General features: G+C 39.9%; 1 protein-coding gene across 3 annotated transcripts in view; it reads left to right on the top strand.

Annotated features, from left to right (window-relative positions):
* The window catches only part of unkl (unk like zinc finger), a 122,843-nt gene that overhangs the window by 34,761 nt on the left and 67,167 nt on the right, over nucleotides 1–20,915 (top strand). For all 3 annotated transcript variants that reach the window (XM_072559548.1, XM_072559547.1, XM_072559546.1), the window contains exon 3: nucleotides 18,101–18,277. In XM_072559548.1, coding sequence (XP_072415649.1) covers nucleotides 18,101–18,277 — 177 coding nt within the window. The remainder of the gene's footprint in view (nucleotides 1–18,100; nucleotides 18,278–20,915) is intronic.

The raw sequence follows: 20,915 nt of genomic DNA, 5'->3' as shown, positions 1-20,915 counted from the left end.
TTCCTTTACCACTTCAACAAAACTCACTGTTTTCCAACCTCCACCCTTTTTCTAAACTACCTATGGCCTACTTTATAACTGTGAAAACACCTGAGCTTTACACTTCTCTTTCCCCATTATGGATTTCTTTTTTAACCTGTGGTCAACTATCTTTACTATCTTCAATGAGATCTCCTTTTTTCTTACTACCTGAGGATTTCTCTTCTCAATTTCTGTCCCTTACAGATTGAAATTGATCTTGGAAGCCAAACTTTGTTTTAAGAAACAACTCATAATTATTTGCTATTTCTGCTGCTAACCTTAGTCTTAACTCTTTGTTCTTCCACTTTAGTTTTCACTATTTCATGAAATGAATTTTTCAACTCCTCCAGAATAATAATCTGAGAGCATCATATGTTTGTTCTATTATCAATCTCCTTATCTATCTATCAAAATTACTTTGTTTGATCCTTTCAAACTCTATATATGCTTGACCAGGTTGAACAGTTAATTAGTAGGAATTAATACGTATATTATTTTGTTTAGCATTTTGATAGTTATTGTTAAGCCTATTCTTTTCCTTTTTTAATTTGTTCTGAATTTAACTGTATTGTGAAAATAAAATGTGTTTTGCTTAACATCAAATAGTTTACAAATGCAATTGCATTTGGAATGCAGCACCTTCTACTTTAGTCTAGATGCTAATGTTTTCTTATTTTCAAGCTATGTTTTTTATAGATTTTAATGGGATTTGATCTGGTGCATAACAAATTGGGGGCTCTTGTCACAATCAAAATCTCTAATTCCAGGTCGGGTTTAGGATTATTTGAATCAAAGGTGTTTTTTTTTATTTTGGGAGTTGCTTTCAGTTGGTTTAGATAAGGTGTGCCTTGTGTAGTGATGGCTCTTTCAGTCACGAAAATTTGTTTGGGGGGGACAGAAAAAGTCACTGCGGGAGTTTTATAGAAAATTGTGCAAGGCAAAGCTTTTGGAACGAGCAGAGAAGCTGGAATTGGGGTTGCCTTTGTCCAGGTGAAAAAGGGAGGTAATTTCAGCAATAACTCAACATTTACGATTGCTGGAAATGCTGTCAGAATCATTAGAAATTATTGAATTAATTAATAAAACCTGGAATTGAAAGTTAGTAGATGGAAAAACCTAGCCATGAAATGATTAGGTTGTTATGAAAATCCATCAGGTTCACTCATGCAGGAAAATAAATATGTGCTCCTTAGTTGGACTGACCAACATATGACTCTAGACACTCAGCCTGTTGCTTACTCTTAACTGCTATGTGAAGATTCCTGCTAAACAATCAAGTTGAATTGAATGACAGTAGAAAATTTAATAAAATTAAACCAGATGGACCATTTTGGCATCACCTTAGACATTGAAAACAACAAAAAGTGCACCTGGTCAGTTGTTCCTGCTACATTTTTCTCACTAAATCTGGGGGCAGGTGCCAAAATTGAGACATCTATTTCCACAAATGGGTCGAGCAACAGCCTGACAGTCATACACAGCAATTATGCTTTCATAGCAATGTCCCAAGTTCACCCATCACCATTCCTGAGTATGGGTCTATTTTATTTGTGTAATAGGACAATGTGGTGGTAGCACAGTGGTACCCGGACGAGAAGGGGTGACTGTGGGAGCTCTCGCTTTGACGTTTGACCTCCCAAAGCCTCATGGAATGAAGTCAAACATGGGCAAGGTAACTTCCTGCTGATTACCATCTGCTACTCCCCCTTTAGCTGATGAAACAATCTTCCTGTTATGTTGAACACATTTGAAAAAAAAGCACCAAGGATAGCAAGGAAACAGAACATACACTGGATAGAGGCCTTTAATGTTCATTGTTAAGAGGGGTTCAGTAGCACTAGGGCTAGCCAATTCCTAAAGGACATATCTGCAAGTCTGGGTCTGTCATCAGGTGACAGCAGCATCAGAAAGGAAAAAAAGTGTTTGACTTTTGTCCTCACCAGGCTACCTATTGCAGATGCATTTGTCTCCTTGTGAAAACCAAGTCCTATCTTCACAGTGAGGACCTGCTGCTTCATGTTGTATGGCATTAAAATTGGGGTTAGAGCACGGTGCTGAATGCACTTAGAACAAATATAGCACTTCAAAGCTAAACATCCCTGTGGCTCTGTAGTCCAGCAGTAACTAGAGAATTGTATTCTGAGGCCCAAAATATCCATGTCCCTATTACCATTAAACCAAGACCTTGGTTCATTAAAGAGTGCAGAAGAGCATAGTGAAAGCAGCACTAAATACATCAAAAAAATTAGTTGCTCTGGTGAAGCAACAAAATAGGATAGTATGTGTGCCAAATGCCGAGGCAAAATGATCCCACAGCCAACAGATGAGAAAACTGCGGTTGAGTCACGCAATCACCTTCAGTCACAAGTGGACAATTAAGTGTCCGACTGAAGGAGGAAATCCTAAAAACTTCCCCCTTCTTCGTGGGAAGTTCATCATGTTTGTACAAAATGAGGCTGAAGTGTTTGCAATTTCTAGTCAGATGCGTCATGTGAATCATTGTCTGCATTTCCTTGAGGTCATCAGAACAGATGTAGCCCATTCGGCCCCTCAAACCTATTCTGTTCAATGAGATCACAGCTGAATTGTGACCTAACTTCATAAACCTACCTTTTGGCCAATAATCCTTTATTATCATTTTTGCTGAACAAAAATCTACCTGTCTTGGATTTAAAATAAACAACTGATCTAGATCCTTTTTTTTGGGATGTGTGCGAGTAATAATTAATAATGATCACTAGAGAAAAGATGTGCTAGAGAGATGGGTTGCATCTTTGGGTATTAAAGGAAATAGCTACAAAGATAGTGACTGCCCTGGTCATTATCTTTCAACAATCCATATATTTTGAAAATGTTCCAGAGGATTGGTAAACCACTCATATAAAACCAGGAGGTCAGTTAGTTTAACATCTGTTATTGGAAAAATGTTGTAATTTTTGATGAGAAGCCTCTTCAAGGTGGCATTCTGTGACTAATGGAGTGCCATGAGAATCAGTGCTGGGCTGTCAACTATTAACAATAGGTATTGAATGCTTGAATGAGGAAAGTGAATTTACTACTGCCAAGTTTACAAATTATGCAGGATGTGGGAGGGCAAGTGGTGAGAATGACACCAAGAACAGACAGGGATAAAGAGTGATTGACTGGGTGGGCAAAACTTGACAGATAGAACATAATGTTGAAAAATATGCAAATATGCACTTTGACAGGAAGAGTAGAAGAGCTGAATATTATTTAAATTAAGAAAGACTGCAGATAGTTTTAGCACAGGAATTTCCAGGATCACGTGTATGAATCAAAATCTAGCATACGGGTTCTGCAGGTAACAGTGAAGACAAATGGAATATTGGCCTTTATTTCAAAGGAAATGGGGTATAAAATTAGGAAAATTTTGTGATAACTACATAAGGCACTCATTAGACCATACTTTGGCACCCTTATTGAAGGAAAGATACAGAGGCATTGGAGGCACTTCAAAGAAGGTTCACTTGTTTGATGTTTGGCATGGAGGGCTTATGAGGAGGAGTTGAGTAGGTTAAGCCTGTGCTCGTGGAATTTTGAGAAACGAGAGGTGACCGTAATCAAATAAGAAGATTTATAAGGAAGCTTTACAGGCTAGATGCTCAAAAAATGTTGCTCCTTGTGGGAGAGTCTAGAATTAAAGGGCATAATCTCAGCATGGTGTCGTACATTTGTGACACAGATAAAACAATAGAGTCTTTTGTACAACCATATTCAGTTGCTTCATCAACAGTTTTCCCTTGATCATAAGTTTTGGATTTTGCTGGTTGTTCACTATTATTTACAACTCTTCAGATACTGAGGCTATCCATGTATGCATGACATGGGCAACAGTTTGGCTTTGACTGTTAAGTGGCAAGCAACGTTTTGCACGACAGAATTGTCAAGCAATTACCATTTCGAGATGGAGCAAATTTAACTTTGAACAGCATGACTATAGCAGAATTTCCCATCATGAACAATTTGGTTGACATTGACGAGAAACTTTACTAGGTCAGATATTTAAATACTCTGACTAAAAGAGCAGGTTCAAGGGTAGGATTCTGCTGAGCAAAATCTCGCCACCTGATACCCAGATCAGGAGTTTAATGAAACGACCTGGAGGAGTTCAGCTCCAACAACGATCAAGAAGCTGAGCACCATGTAGGATGAAATAGTCAACTTGATTTGTAACCCCTTTGCTACCTTCATCAATCACTACCTCTACCACTGACAGCAAAGATAGTGACCGCAATGTGCACACTCAACTAGATGTACGGCAATAAATTGCCAGGCCTCTTTACAAACCTTAACCTCTCCACTGGAATAAAGAGGTAGTTGCATGAGGACACTTGAAAGTTTATCTCCAAGCCATGCAACTGCTGACTTTAAACTATATTGCTGACTTGATCCTTTTTTTGGTAGATTAAAATTTTCCTGCAACATTGTTAATATACCTGTGCCTGCTAGATTGCAGTGTTTTAAGAAGTCTTCTCACAGTCACTTTCTCAAGGACAGTTCAGGCTGGGAAATGAATATTGGCTTTGGCGGTGCTGGTCACCAAGTGATTGAATCAAAAAAAAAAAAAATTTTTGAAAGTTGCAATGTTGGTCAAAATGCCATTACAAAAGCATAATGACTAAAGTCCAGAGGGACATAAAATGAAAACTTGTAAAGTGTTGCAAAACTTGTTTTAATCCTTGCTTTGTGTGGCTATGGAAAATGCTTCCCCCCCCCCCCCGCCTCCGAAATACATTGGAAACCCTGCAAGTCACAACTCTTTATGTTATCTCTGTTTTTCTCTGCTCACATTTTTGCTGATCTTGTCCCTTCTTCCAATGGTAAGTTTCTCTAATGACTCTGTCCAGTTCCCTCATGATTTCAAATAAATCTATCAAGTTTTCTCTCAACCATCATATCTCAAAGGTAGTAAAACCAATGACTGCAAATGCTGGAAAACCAGATTCTGGATTAGTGGTGCTGGAAGAGCCCAGCAGTTCAGGCAGTTTCCAAGGAGCAGTAAAATCGATGTTTTGGGCAAAAGCCCTTCATCAGGGACCAAGGAAAGCAACTCCAGCTTCTCTGATCTATCCACACAACCAAGGAGTCTCGTATGTGTGGACATACACACACACACACCTGCGCACACTATATATGTATGTATGAATTTGTTTCAGTCATTCTCTTAAGCCTGTTCTGTCATTTGGTAAGATCATGGCTAACTGTTGCTTGAACTCTACTTTCTTGTCTAATGCCAAAAAGCACTCCTGAAATTTTTTAACCTTCTTTCTACAATCTCTTTCCATCCTCCTTTTAAGACTGCTATCCAGAATGTAACACACTGCTGCAGTTCAGGCTGAATCAATGTTTTATGAAGGTTCACCTTCACTTCCTTGATTTTGCACTCTACCAGTATTTATAAAACGCAGACTCCTGTGTGCATTATTGACCAATTTCTCAGTATGCCCTGTATCTTCAATTATTTGAGCATCTAAGGTTCTTCTACTCTTGCAACTATTTTTAAAATTGTATAATTTATGTTGTAATGTTCTTGGTATAAAGAGCTGTCATTTCACAGTGCTCTGCATTAAATTCCATCTGCTATATGTCCACTGAACACCCAACCTGGCAATGCTCTCTTTTAGTCTGTCACTATTGTTATGAAGAGATGTAATCCAAATAATCTTGAAGAGATTATGTGTACTTATATAGATGTGCCTTTACCTTTTTAAACAATGGAAACTTTGCAAAAGAAAAAGGCACTGGATACAATAACAATATTGTACTTAGAGCAGGGAGTTCAGATGATGGTGCTTGAAGAACTTTCAGGGATCGGCCACATGGCCCAGTTTGTGAGTGAGATATGACTCTTGCATTCCTGAACTCTGGGGGAGAGAGCGAATCTGAGAAATTGAAGCAACACCTGATTGCTTCCTCTCACACTTTGCTGACAGGAGTTGCAAAGACAATGACATGAAAGCATAGCTGATGTCATTCTTGCCACTCATGGAGGATTTGTTGAAATCTACACCACCATCTCCAGAAAGCAAATTTGAACAGCTACAACTATTCTAGAAAGGCAGCTCTGAGCCAGTGGCTTGAGTGTAGAAAATTTCAGAATCAGAACTGTATTTTGGTCAATCTGTAACTTATCCTTTCTTTCATGAATTAAACTATATTTTGGCCAAGTGCTTTAAAGTTGGCATATTTGTATAGTCTTAATTTTTATTGTTTCTTCACAGATTTGTGTGTTAGTTTCCAAGGGTTAGATGTTTATAGTTGCATAATCCAAACTGTCGATTTTTGCATGAAAGCAAAATACTACAGGTGCTGGAAATCCTGGGGAATAAATCAAATGCTGGAGAAACTCTGCAGGTCTGACAGCATCTCCAAAGAGAAACAGTTAATGTTTCACATCTGATATGAACTTTCAGTTCTGATAAAGAGGCAATATTGGCTTCAAAGAGTTAACTGTTTCTCTCTCCACAGAAACTGCCAGACCTGCTGAATAATTGTTGCATTGTTGCTTTATCACCAAAATCAAACTTAGTTGGTTATGTGTTGTTAACGAGTCTGCCTGACTTTTTCTTAAAACTTGGGCCTGACAGAGTTTGACACATAACTGGCTACATCTCCAACTTGGTTAAAATTGACTTTTGTTGTGACTGTTGGTGGAGTGAGACTTGAAAAAGCAAGTGTAAGCCTTCAACTTCTGTGGTAATGCTTTTCATGCAAGTTCATGACACTTTTAAGTTTCATGTTGTCAGAGTTTGAAATTGTGCCATTTACAGTTTGGTTGGAGTCATTAATTTCCAGGTGGTCCCTGATTTCAGAACATCTCACTTGTGAATGAGATCCTGTATGGGTGTGTATTAATATTACTTTTAAGGATATGATATGGGAGTATTTCTTCGTTCTTAAAAATGTACTGCACTGTGTTCCAACTACTGTTGAAATAGACTTGTTGACAAGCTCAAAAGCAACCTGTTTGCAAACCAGGGGTCTCCTGTAAATCAAGAAAAGCAATGGAGACTCATTTATCTCCAGTTAAGAGTAACAATCATTCGCCCCTAGTGTTTCCTGTCACTCAGCCAACTTTGTCTTCATGCTGCCACTGGCCCTGTATTCCTTTTGAGTATAGCTTTGCTGACAAGCCTGTTAGGTAGCACTTTATCAAACATCTTTTGAAAGTCAATGTATGTCACATTAACTGCATTATCCTCAACAAGCCAAAATTGTAACAGTGCAGAGCAAGGCTTTTTGACCATTGTGTCTGCATCGGCTCTGAGCATTTTAACTCCATAACCCTGAATGTTGTTTCTGTTTAAATAACCACCATGTAATACAGTCTTGAATACTTAATTAAACATGCCTTGACCACATGGCCAAGCAATGCATTCCGTTCCATAACGACTTGCTGTGTGAAAAAGTTTTTTTCTCCGCTCATATATGTTTTTTTTTGTGAGACACTTTAAATAGAGCCATAGAGATGTACAGCATGGAAACAGACCCTTCGGTCCAACCCGTCCATGCCGACCAGACATTCCAACTCAATCTAGTCCCACCTAGTCCTAGCTCTTGGAGCTTGGAGATGAGTTTGGTTAGAATTAAGGTGTCAAAGGTGGAGCTAAAGTCAACAAAAACGAGTTGACGTAGATGTCCTTGTTATCCAGATATTCCAGGGGTGAATGCAGGGCCAGGGAGATAGCGTTTGACGTGGACTAATTGCGGCAGTTGGCCAATTATAGTGGATCGAGGGAGACTGGGCGGCTTCAGTGGATGTGTGCTATCACTAACCTCTTGCAGCCCTTCATAATGTTGGCTGTCAGAGCCACCGGGCAACAGTCATGAAGGCATTTTACCTGACTTTTCTTTGGCACCGGGATGATAGTGTTCTTCTTTAAAACAGGTGGAAACCTTGCATTGAGTAAGGAAAGTTTAAAGATGTCTGCAAATAATCCTGCCGGCTGGTCTGTGCAGGATGTGAGTGTACAGCCGGGGACTCCTTCCGGGTCAGTTGATTCCCGTGGATTCGCTCTCACGAAGGGCGTGGCAGTGATTGTGCCACAGGGTACAGATGCACCTGAGGCTGTCAGGGCAGGTGATATCATTTCACTGACGTTCTGTTCAAAATGAGCAAAGAATATGTTGAGCTCATCAGGGAGTGATGCATTGTTATCAGCATTTCTGCTTGACTTTGCTTTGTTGCCCATTATATTGTGTAAGACCTGCTGCAGTTGTTGTGTGTTCATGTGGTTAGCCTGGGACTCTAGTCTGGCATAGCCTCTTGGCATACCTGATGGCTTTGAGAAGATCGTACCAAGATTTCCTAGACAGGTCAGGGTTGCCTGACTGGAACGCTTGAGACCTGGATTTCACTGTAGAGTGTATCTTCTGGTTCATTCAAAGTTTCCAGTTGGGGAACACTTGGATTAACTTCTTTGGCACGTGATCCTCTACACATTGATGTCTGTGATGGTAGTCGCATACTCCTTTAGGTTGACTGCTGACTACTTTAATACGGATCAGTCTATTGACTCCAAGCAGTCACATAGGAACTCGTCCATTATCTCAGACCAGCACTGTAAGACTTTCTGTACCGGATCCTCACGCTTTGTTTTTTTTTCTGCTTGCAAGCTGCGCGAAAGAGCACAACCTTAATGTTCTTTTATGAAAATCCAGTTGGAGGATTTAACAATAGGTGTCTTTGGTTGTGTAGCAATGCTCCAGGGTGAATGGGCCTCCGGCAGGATAGGAGATGTTTGGTGGTACTTGCTTGAGAATGGTCTGGTCTGGGTGAAGTCATCTGGCCCATATCCCTCCAAACCCTTCCTTTTCATATATCCATCCAAATGCCTCTTAAATGTTGCAACTGTACTAGCCTCCACCACATCCTATGTTCTACCTTTCCCTATTTAAGCATTATGATAGTATTGAAGCTACCTCTTTAAACACAGGTGACTTTTATATTGAAGTTTTGCTTGTTAATCTTTAATCCAACTTTTCCTGGTCTTGATCCTTTTTTTATTTGAGTGAAATTGGCCCTTCATCAATGAATTATTTTTACTCTGAACTTTTTCATAGCTAACCTTGGCCATAGGGTACTTTAAGCTCAATCCCCAAAGTGATGTTCTACTAACATTTGATCCACTGGTCTGATTCTTTGGAACGAGGTCCAGCAATGCTGCTTCCTAGCTAGAAGCGTTATGGTTTAGTTTGAGTTATAGTTCTGAGGAAAGAGACAAACTAGTTTGGAGATGGAAAAAATTGACCTTGAAGTTGCTACTTGACAGGAAGTTGGTGCCAGAGTCTTGGTAAGTATTGAGGAGGAAATACTGAGTTTTCAAGAAATGTCTTCACATTTTTAAAAAAAAAACTTGACCTCAAATCTAAACCAATGAGGCAAAAGGATAGACAATAAAGAGTAAGCTGTTGACAAATGCAGAGCAACAGATGGAGCTTGCAGTTCATGGACACAGATCCCTGATCCTAGCAAAGCAAGTTGTACAAGTTATTTGGGAATTTCAAAAATTTTTCAGTGGCATGTGGGTATCACTGGTTGAGCCTATCTTTAATTGTTCTTGACCTGAGTGGCTTGTCTGTGAGTGTTTTTAAAGGGCATTTAAGAGACCACCATGTGTCTATGGGTAAGAAGTCAGATGTCACATGTAGCCCAGACCAAGTGAAAGTGTCAGGTTCCTTCTCTAAAGGACATTAGTGAACATTGAATAATGGTTAAAAATCATCAGGTTATTTTACTGAATTAAAATTTCACCATGGTGAGTTTGAAACCCATGTTCTTCAAACGCTTGGGTCTCTGGGTTACCCGTGTTAACTCTGTCTGAGTTAACAAAAGCAAGAAAGCAGTTGCAGAGAGCAGGAGGTCATGAGGTTATATTGAAACAATGTAAGATGCTAGTTAGTCCACAGATTTAGTGTGGCATGCAGTTCTGGTCATCTCGTAACAAGGTGGCACAGTGGCCTCAGTGCCAGAGGCCCGGGTTCAATTCCCGCCTCAGGCAACTGTCTGTCTGTCTGTGTGGAGTTTGCGCATTCTCCCCATGTCTGCGTGGGTTTCCTCTGGGTGCTCCAGCTTCCTCCCACAGTCCAAAAATATGCAGGTTAGGTGAATTGGCCAAGCTAAATTGCCCGTAGTGTTAGATGTAGGGGAATGGGTCTAGATGGGTTGCTCTTTAGAGGGTTGGTGTGGGCTTGTTGGACCAAAGGGCCTGTTTCCACACTGTGTAAGTAATCTAATCTAATCTAATCTAAACAAAACAAGGAAAATGAGATTTTATTGAAAGGTATGTAGATATTAGATAATTGGGGTTGTTTATCTTGGGATACAGGGGACACTGAGTGGAAATTTCATTGAAGTGTGTACAATTGAGTTGATAAATGCCTATTTCCTTTTGGAGCTGTTCTCAACCAGGGATGTAGATTTAAAGTATTTCGCAGAAGGATTAAGGTGATGTTTGCAAAATCTTTCTACTTAAACTCCAGTTGGGTCTAGAACTGACTGCCTGAAAAGATAGCTGTGGCAGAAATCCTTCATTTATTACTTGGATATGCACTTGGTGTATCTGCAAGTAGCTGCTTCCATTCCACTTTCAACAGATCCTGTATTAACATACTTAAAATTGACCTGTCTCCTAATTCAGAGCCTTTATTTCCAGGCCATCTTTGTTCATTATCATTGCAAACATAAATCTGACTGAGTTATGTTCACTATGACCAACCTGCCTCTCCACTGACATTTATGCCTGTTGCCTCCATACCTGACCTATGCTTGATCTCGAGTGGTGCCCTTCAAACTTCAATTTTCTCTTCATGAGAGAAAGATGATTATGGTACTTTGTGGATATGACCAATTGTAAATTTACAGCAATTCCAACCAAGAGCTGGAAAGGGGGATTAAGCAAGAAAAAAAAACTTTTTGTTGGCTGGTACAAGTATGTTGTGCTGATTGGCATATTAATTGTATGTTAATTTATTTCTGGTTGTGAGACATTGAGTTTGATCACTGAGAGTACTATGAAGACTTTTAGTTCTTGTTTTATAAAACAGAGGGTGGGGGATACTTGAGGCAATGCAAAGTATAAACTGACATTTTATCAACTCAGAACACGAACTAACTGGGTATCTGAACTCTTACAAGCTGAAGGATGAGCGGTGACCCATCATAGGTTTTTGTTAAAAGATAAAAGATTTTGTTAAGAGTAATGGCAGGGATTTTCCACTCGGGCAAGTGCAAAGCTAGAAGGCATCAAACAATAATCATCACTGGGAATAGAACTTATTTTCCTCCTCTTGAGAGTGAGGGAATAGAAAATGAATATGAATTTATCAAACTAAGTTTTTGAGGGGGGAAGGTAATATAAATTTAACATTATAAATAAAGGATAGGTGGGGACCCGAGTAGAGCACAGATGTTTTATGAGTTGGCTGGACCTAATAGACTGTTTGTTATGGTATTTATCTATGTATTCATCATACAACTTTCATAGGCTTCTGTATAAATTGTTGCCTTTTTGAATGACGCACTAAATGCAAAACTTCCATTTTATCCAGAGTATATTACTTTATAGCAGTGAAATTAATATTCTGTAACCACTCTGCTTTTTATTTTTTATATTGAATTCCTAAATAATTAATTTAAATAGGCTGTCTTCCCAAAACAGAGATTTGTAAATAGAATTTGGATTTCCTAAAGCAAGTCAACATTTGCGAATTGTTTTGTTCAGAATGTATTATGAGCTGGGATGTTACACATGATAAATATACAGTGATCTTGATCATTTCTGTTAAGGAAATATTATTTGGAAATTAGAGGCAACAGTATGCTGGTACTGATGCATCTGCCCATGACTGTATTGGTAGGACCGACCGTTGCACAGTTCTTTTGGAGACTAGGTCTATCTTCGCGTCAAACATCTTTCATTTTGTTGTTTGGTACTATCATCATGCTAAATAGGATAAACTTTGAAAAGAATCAGCAATTTAAAACTGAAGATCCATCAGGTGCTGTGGGCCATTAACAGCAGTAGAACTTCATTCATATGTAACCTGTAACTCCATGGCCTGGCACATTGCCCATTTCACCGCTGCCATTAAGCTGGGAGACCAACTCTGTTTCATTAAAAGTCGAGGACAGCATACTAGAAGTAGCACTAGACATACTGTGCAACATTGTTGTGCTTACATACCAAAGTATAGCGCTTTATGGTTCTGCAGCCAACAATCTCATCTCAGCTCTGTTGTTTTGCCACATCCAACCCTCTAATAATGAACAGTTAAGCAGCAGGTGTTGTCTCTGCCAATATCTCCATTCTTAATGATGGGGAGGGCCAGAACACTATTTTAAAATTCAAAGTAAAAGTGTTTGTATCCATCTTCAGCCAGAAGTGCCAAGTGGATGATTCATTTCAACCCCCTTCTGAAGACCCTTGCATCACAAATGTTAGTCTTCAGCCAATGCAATACATTCCAAGAAACAAGTGAAGGTACTAGACATGGCAATGCTGTGGGTCATGCAACATCATGGCAAATTAAGACTATCTGCTCTCATAGCTAAGATGTTTGAATATGGTTAGAAAACTGGCAGCTACCCAACAATATGGAATATTGCTGTGTTTAGCCTGGCTACAAAAAGTAGGACAAATCAAACCCAGTTTACACCCCACTACACTCGATTATCAACACTGTGATGAAAGGAATGAATGAAAGTGCTATCAAATGGCACTTACTCTGAAATAACCAGCTTAGTGGTGTTTAGTTTGTACTGGGCAAATTCGCTTAAAACCTCACTTTATGACAAGCTTGGTTAAAATATGGACCAGAGAATTGAACTTAACTTGACATAAAGGCAGTGTTCATCAGAGTATGGCATTAAAGAGCCCTGTCAAAACTGGAATTGATGGGAATAGGGAAAAATCTCTGTGGTTGGAATCATATCAAGCATAAGGAAAGATGGTGATTGTTGGAGGTCGGTTATCTTAGCCACAGAATTTCACTGCCATTGTTTCCTTAAGAGTGTCCGAGGCTCATCTGTCTTCAACTGCTTCATCAGTGACCTTCACTCTCATAAGGTCAAACTTGCTGACGACTGCACAATGTTCAATGCCATTCACAACTCTTCAGATACTGTAGTCCATATCCATATGAAGCAAGCCCTAGACAGCATTGAAGCTTGTGCTGATAATTGACAAATAACATCCCACCCCAAGTGCCGGGCAATGATCATCTCTAATGAGAGTATCGAACTACCTCTTCTTGAAATTCAACAACAACTTCATTACTGAATGTCCTAGGTATTTACTATTGACCAGAACTGAACTGGACCAGCACTATGATGAAAGGAATGAGTGGAAGTGCTATCAAATGGCACTTACTCAGAAATAACCAGCTTAGTAGTGCTTAGTTTGGACTCCCCAGATTCTCTTAAAATCTCACTTTATGACAGCCTTGACTAAAATGTGGACCAGAGAATTGAACTTTACTTGACACAAAGGCAGTGTTCATCAGAGTGTGGCATTAAAGAGCCTTGTCAAAACTGAACTATGAACAGTCATAAAAATACTGGAGCTACAAAAGGAGGTCACACTCATTCCTGGGATAGCAAGACTGATTTATGACGGGAGCCTGGATCATTGAGAATTGTATTTACGAGAGTTCAGAAGATTGCAGGGAATCTCATGGAAACTTAGAAAATTCTAACAGGGCAAGACAAAGCATGTGCAAGAAGAGGTTCCCAGTAACCAGGGGGTCATGGTCTAATGATTAGGGGTAGCCCATTCATCACTGAGATGAGAATTTTCTTCACCCAGAAAGTTGAAGCCTGTGAAATTCTCTGCCACCAAAAGTGGCTGAGGCCAAAGCATTGCATGTTATCAAAAAGGATTTAAATATAATTTTGGGGGATAAAAGGATCAAAGGAAACATGGAGAAAATGGGTTTGAGATACCGAGTTGGATGATCATCCATGATCACATTAAATAGTGAAGCAGGCTGCGAGGGTGAAATGGCCCAGTCATCCTATTTCTTGTGCCTTTGTGTCAGACTCCAGGAATTCTGTGGCAAGCAACTTACCTCCTGTTTCCTCATTACAAAAATAGAAGTTATTGGATAAACTCAGCAGCTTGGATAAACTCAAATCTTTGGAAAGAAAGTTTCTGGTCCAGTAAAACAAAACCATGACCTATCAGATTTAACCAATTAAGCATACAGGTTTCTCATGCATTATGAACTGCTGTCATTATTCAAAATTTGACACTCTTGCATTGTTTTGGTGAGACAAAAGCCTTCAGCAACATGCCTCTCTTCAAAGCAAGGATTTGACAGCGAACTTTTAAAATTCACCATTTCATCCTTAATTGTTCGATTCTGTAGTTGCTGAAATTGCTTTTTTGATCTTGGAGAGTTAACAGGGACTGCCTCCTGTACGTAACCTTTTACAGTCCAATAATCAATGATGTAAAAAGATTTGAGGCATAAGTATTTGTTTCTATTTGGATAAAGTAAACTAAGGTAAGTGAAGTCACCATCGTCTTAACAGACCATAGGGCTTCTCTCTCACTAGAGAGACATGACTGTTGGTGGTTTAAGTTGCAGGTCACCATGCCTCCGGTGAGGTGAGAGTTTATAGAGGAGAGTCCTTCATAGTAACCTCAGTTGGTGCAGGAACCACTCTACATTGCAAACCAGCTATCCAGCCAATTGAGATTTTCATACTAAGGATGTTACAAAGTGCTTTCTAGTTAATAATATATTTTCTGCAGTAAAGAAATTGTTCTCTTGTTTAAAAAAAAGTAAGCCAATTTATGGACAGCAGATTTCCACAAGAGCATCATGTCAATGACCAGATAATCTGCTGTTGTGATTTTTTTGATTGAAGGATACATTATCTCCTGGAGACTAAGGATAACTTCCCCTCCTCTAATTAAAAATAGCACAGTGGGGTCTTTATTTTATTTTTGCCTGGGAATCTAGGATCTCTGATTAACATTTGTCCAAACGATCTCAGCTTCTAGTGTGGAAACATTTCTTCTTGATTCAAATATTTATTTAAAATTTATTGAGCATTCTGTACACTTCACAATGCTGTGAAAGAACTTTTTGCTACCCTCTTTGGTTTTTTTCCCCCACTCCTGGTGACAATATTCATGGTCTACAATATGGTTTAGCACCTTTTTAATGTAAGAAAAATCCAAATGCTCTTAGGTGTAACAAAAGTTGATGCCAAGACAGAAAGGATAACAGCACCAAGCGCACAACAAAGAATAGTACAGCAGAGGAACATGCCCTTCATCCCACCAAGATGGGTGGCACAGTGGCTCTTTTAACTGACCCCTTTATACCTTAAACCTATGTCCCCTAGTAGTAGAAATTTCTACCTTGGGAAAAAGTCCTGACCATCCATTCTATGCATGCCTGTCATAATTTTGTAAACTGCTGTTAAGTTGCTGCTCGTTCCTTGACATTCAAGTGAAAACAATCTAAGTTTGTTTGTTCTCCTCCTAGCTATTACCCACCAAGCCTGGCAACATCATAGTAAACTGTTTCTGTACCCTCTCCAAAGCTTGTACATCCTTCTGGTAGTATGGCAACCAGAACTGTACACGGTATTCCAAATGTGGTCTAACTAAGGTTCTACATACCTGCAACATACTGTACTCTGTCATGACTGATGAAGACAAGCTTGCCATATGCCGCCTTAACCATCATCTCCATTTGTGTTGCCATTTTCAGAGAACTGTGGACCTGTACGCCTGGATCCATCTATACTGATGGCAGGTATAATTCCAATCAGATATGACCCAATCAGAAGTTTAATCTAGTGATAACCTTTTGATTTCAGTTTTGCTAGGCTCCTTGATGGTCACATGGTGCCTTGGTCACATGATGTCAAGGGTTGTCACTCTTACCTCATCTCGGGAATTCAGCTCTGTTGTCCAGCTTTGAACCAAGGTTGTAATGAGGTCAAAAGCTGAGTGGCCCTGGTGGAACCAAACTAGACATCACTGAGCAGGTTATTGCAGAGCAGTTGTTTTTGGTAACTCTGTTGGTGACACCTTCCATCACTTTACTGATGATGGAAAGTGGACTGATGGGGAGGTAATTGGCTGAGTTAGATTTGTTCTGCTTTTTGTGCACAGGACATACCTGGACAATTTTCCATATTCAGGTAGATGCCATCATTGTAACTGTCCTGGAACAGTCTGACTATTTTTCAGGAATAAATTTTGTTTTGGCATTGTTCTACCACCTGTCTGCCTGTCATCTTCTAGTCTAGGGCTTTCCACCTTGCTGTTTACCACACCAATTTTTATGCCATCTGTGAACTTACTGATCATGTTGCTGACGTTCATGTCTAGATTGTTACTAAGCACCGAACAGCAAAGAACCCAGCACCGAACCCTATGGTATTCCACTAAAGGTCCTGAAAATTGGGACCACTACATTGTGAATATTTGCTTGTAATTCTGTTTAGCTGTTCATTCATGTTGAACATGCATTCATCATTTCCTGGAATGACTGTATTGATAATATCTACCTGTCAAAACAGCAACACAAATTATCAAAGTGCCAATGTATTATTATATGTCACTGAGCCAGTTTTTGATGTCAAACTTTTCCCCCTTAAGCTGCTTTTGGGAGTTGCATATTCCTGACGATGGGAAGGAAAAGGTTGGAAGAATGAGTTAGGAAGCATTTTGACTATCGTTAATATGTGAAGTTTTGGGGAAGAAGATAGAAAATGTTTCTGGGTTCATCAAAAACCTAGAACTTCATACGTCACTGAATCAAGGGATATTTTTGGCTAGATCTTGTTTCCATAAACATGAATTTCCATAAATGTGTATGAAAGAAAGGTTTTAGGCTAAAGGCATAACTTTTTTAAGTTGCTGAAGTAAACAGAAGGACATATTCTTGCACTATGGGAGGCAGTGGCTTAGTGGTATGGTTGCTAGACTATTAATCTAGAAACTCTGCCAATGTTCTGGGGACCTAGTTTTGATTCCAATAATAACAGATGGTGAAATTTGAATTCAGTAAATATATCTGTAGATAAGAATATACGATGACCAGCTGGTACACTTATGTCCTTAAAGGAAGGGGAATCACTTGGTCTTTCCTCCATGTGATCCACACCCTCCGCAATGTGGTTGACTTAAATGCCCACTGGCCAGTTTAGGATGGGTAATGAGTGCTGGCCTAGCCTGAGAATAATGTTTGTCTTTGAAAAGCTACAACCTTGCATCAACCTTACAACCTTACCTAACATATATTAATTATATGTTTCCAAGGCAGATCCAAAAATAACATTGCGATTTGAAGCCTATAAATCATATTGATTATATCCAAAGAGTTCAGGCCTTGGAATGTACATTTTCAACACTAATCCACTTCAAATCATGTCATGAAGAGGGGATGAACTTAATGTGTGTGTGATGCAGTTGTCAACTAAGTGCTGACAAAATGAAGGGTCATGCAACGTTTGTTGACTCTTGACTGCCTCTGAAATGGCTAACCATGCTGTGTAGTCAATGGAAATTAGCAATGGGCCACAATGAACCCATCTTCTATAAGTGGGATAAAGTTTGGATGAGTGTGTATGAGAGAATGCAAACTTGCTGAATAGTAGCCAATTGTGCAACTTTTCGATTTGTGAACCAATTACGTTATTTTCTTTGATATGAAGTTAATTTGCTTTTTCTTCTCTGATGCAATTGTACAAACAGCCAAATAGATTTCCCAGTCCCAGCCCTCTTGTTCTTGATTTGTGGTCTCAGTGGAATGCTAATCCATTTTTAAATGTGTATGCTGTTCTTAATCTTTAAACATCCAAGGAACCTGAGATGATGAATTTCTGATTCAGTGGCACATGAACATGAAACTGTTTTTCCTAATAAATGACACTGGAAAATGAGGGGTATCTATCATTTTGAATTGTTACAAAAAAAAAGTCAAGTTTATCTTGTGATGTATTTGTCGTCATGTCTATGCAGTGTTTAAAATTTGTATAGAACAAGTACAGGAGAATTGCAGATAATGTGATCAAACTGTATTTCTTTTATAGTTGCCCATATCTCCATCGAACGACTGGGGACACAGAAAGAAAATACCATCTACGCTATTATAAAACTGGTACATGCATCCATGAAACAGATGCTCGTGGGCACTGTGTGAAAAATGGGCTTCACTGTGCGTTTGCTCATGGTCCACATGATTTACGTCCCCCAGTATATGACATAAGGTACTTTTAGTTTATACAATTACAATTATATTCTGGCTACTTGTTAGCTCATATACTCGTGCTTGTAATATATTGTCTGAATTGTCTTCAGGTTCTGTTCCTCAAATTACACACATTACGCAAATAAAATTCACTCTGATTTTAGCCATATCTCTCTCTCGCTCTTTTTTTTTTGTTTTAAACCGCCTGTTCTTTAATGGGTGTTGGTGTCATTGGCAAGGCCAACATTTGTTATTTGTCCCTAAATACCTTGAACAGAGTGGCTTCTTAGGTCATGAAGCGAACAGTTTCAAGAGTCAGCTGTAGATTGGTAATTCTATGTAGGCCAAGCCAGGTAAGACTGGTCGGGTACTTACCTAAAGGAAATTAAAGAATCAGATTGTGTTAATAGAATTAATTTTACTTGCCATGATCACCATTGTTGAGCTTTCAGTTTTATATTATGCCAGCTGTTTTAGTCTGATTTGAGCACATGTCATCAGAGCATTTGCCTGGACCTCTGGATTACTCATCTAGTGACGTTACCACTACATCACTACATGAATCCATTGCAGATTTCTTGTTTGTCTCCAGCAAATCCTCTGTGCTGTAATGCCTATGAATTCACCAGTGGACTGCATCCCATAATAACATATAAAACAGGAACAGAAGTAAACCATTCAGTAAAACATTCCACAAGGTTCTGCATGATAGACTGGATAGTAAGGTTAGAACACATGAGATCCGTGGGGAGCTAGTCACTGGATACAGAATTTGCTTGAAGATAGTAAGGCAGAGAGGTAGAGGGTTGCTTTTTGGACTTGTGGCCTGTGACCAGTGGTGTGCCACAAGGCTCAGTGCTACGTCCACGTTTTTTTAAGTTACTAAGTTTGCAGATGGCACGAAAATAGGTGGTGTAGTGAACAGTGAAGAAGGTTATCTTGGAGTCTAATGGGATCGAGAGTGGCAGATGGGGTTTAATTTAGATAAATGTGAGGTGTTAAATTTTGGTCATGCAAATCAAGGCATGACTTATACAACTAATGGTAGTGCCCTGGGAACTGCCAAACAGAGACCAAGGGGTGCAGGTGCCTAGTTCCTTGAAAGTGAAGACATAGATAGGCAGGGTTGTGAAGAATACATTTGGCATGCTTACCTTCATTGGTCAGTTCACTGAGTATAGGAATTCAGAGGCCATGCTGCCTCACAGCGCCGGAGACCCGGGTTCAATTCCCGCCTCAGGCGACTGACTGTGTGGAGTTTGCACGTTCTCCCCGTGTCGGCGTGGGTTTCCTCCAGGTGCTCCGGTTTCCTCCCACAGTCCAAAGATCTGCCGGCCAGGTGAATTGGCCATGCTAAATTGCCCGTAGTGTTAGGTAAGGGGTAGATGTAGATGTAGGGGTATGGGTGGGTTACGCTTCGGCGGGGCGGTGTGGACTTGTTGCGCCGAAGGGCCTGTTTCCACACTGTAAGTAATCTAATCTAATCTAATCTAATGTTGTGGCTGTTCAGGACATCGATGAGGCCACTTTTAGAATAATGTATACAACTTTGGTTGTTCTTCTATAAGAACTTGAGAGGGTGTAGAAAAGCTTTACTGGCACTGGAGGGTTTGACTTTCAGGGGCTAAGTCGGCTGGGGCTTTTTTCCTTCGAGCATTGGAGGCCAAGGGGTGACCTTGTAGAGGTTTACAGAATCATGAAGGCCATGGATAGGGTGAATAGTCAAGGTATTTTACCAAGGCGGGGGGACTCCAAAACTAGAAATAATGGGTTTAAAGTGAGAAGGGAAAGATTTTAAAAAGACCTTTTTCATGCAGAGGGTGCTGCATGTATGTATTGAGCTGCCAGAGGACGTGGTGGAGGCTGTTACATTTACAACATTTAAAAGACATTGGATGGTCTATGATTAGGAAGGGGTTAGAGAGATATGGGCCAAATACTGGCAAATGGCACAAGGTCAGATTGGTATGTCTGGTCATAGAGTCATAGAGATGTACAGCATGGAAACAGACCCTTTTGGTCCAATTCGTCCATGCTGACCAGACATCCCAACCCAATCTAGTCCCAGCTGCCAGCACCCAGCCCATATCCCTCCAAACCCTTCCTATTCATATACCCATTCAACTGCCTCTTAAATGTTGCAATTACACCAGCCTCCACCACTTCCTCCAACAGTTCATTCCATACCCATACCATCCTCTGTGTGAAAAAGTTGCCCCTTAGGTCCCTTTTATATCTTTCCCCTCTCACCCTCAACCTATGCCCTCTAGTTCTGGACTCCCTGCCCCCATGGAAAAGACTTTGTCTATTTACCCTATCCATGCCCCTCATAACTTTGTAAACCTCTATAAGGTCACCCCTCAGCCTCCGACGCTCCAGGGAAAACAGCCCCAGCCTGTTCAGCCTTTCCCTGTAGCTCAGATCCTCCAACCCTGGCAACATCCTTGTAAATCTTTTCTGAGCCCTTTCAAGTTTCACAACATCTTTCTGATAGGAAGGAGACCAGAATTGCACGCAATATTCCAACAGTGATGTAACCAATGTCCTCTACAGATGCAACATGACCTCCCAACTCCTGTATTCAATACTCTGACCAATAAAGGAAAGCATACCAAACGCTACCTTCACTATCCTATCTACCTGCGACTCCACTTTCA

Source organism: Chiloscyllium punctatum, chromosome 40, assembly GCF_047496795.1.
Source record: "Chiloscyllium punctatum isolate Juve2018m chromosome 40, sChiPun1.3, whole genome shotgun sequence".
Classification (NCBI taxonomy): domain Eukaryota; kingdom Metazoa; phylum Chordata; class Chondrichthyes; order Orectolobiformes; family Hemiscylliidae; genus Chiloscyllium; species Chiloscyllium punctatum.
The sequence above is the reverse complement of the archived record's forward strand: the minus strand, read 5'-3'. Positions and strand labels throughout refer to the sequence as shown.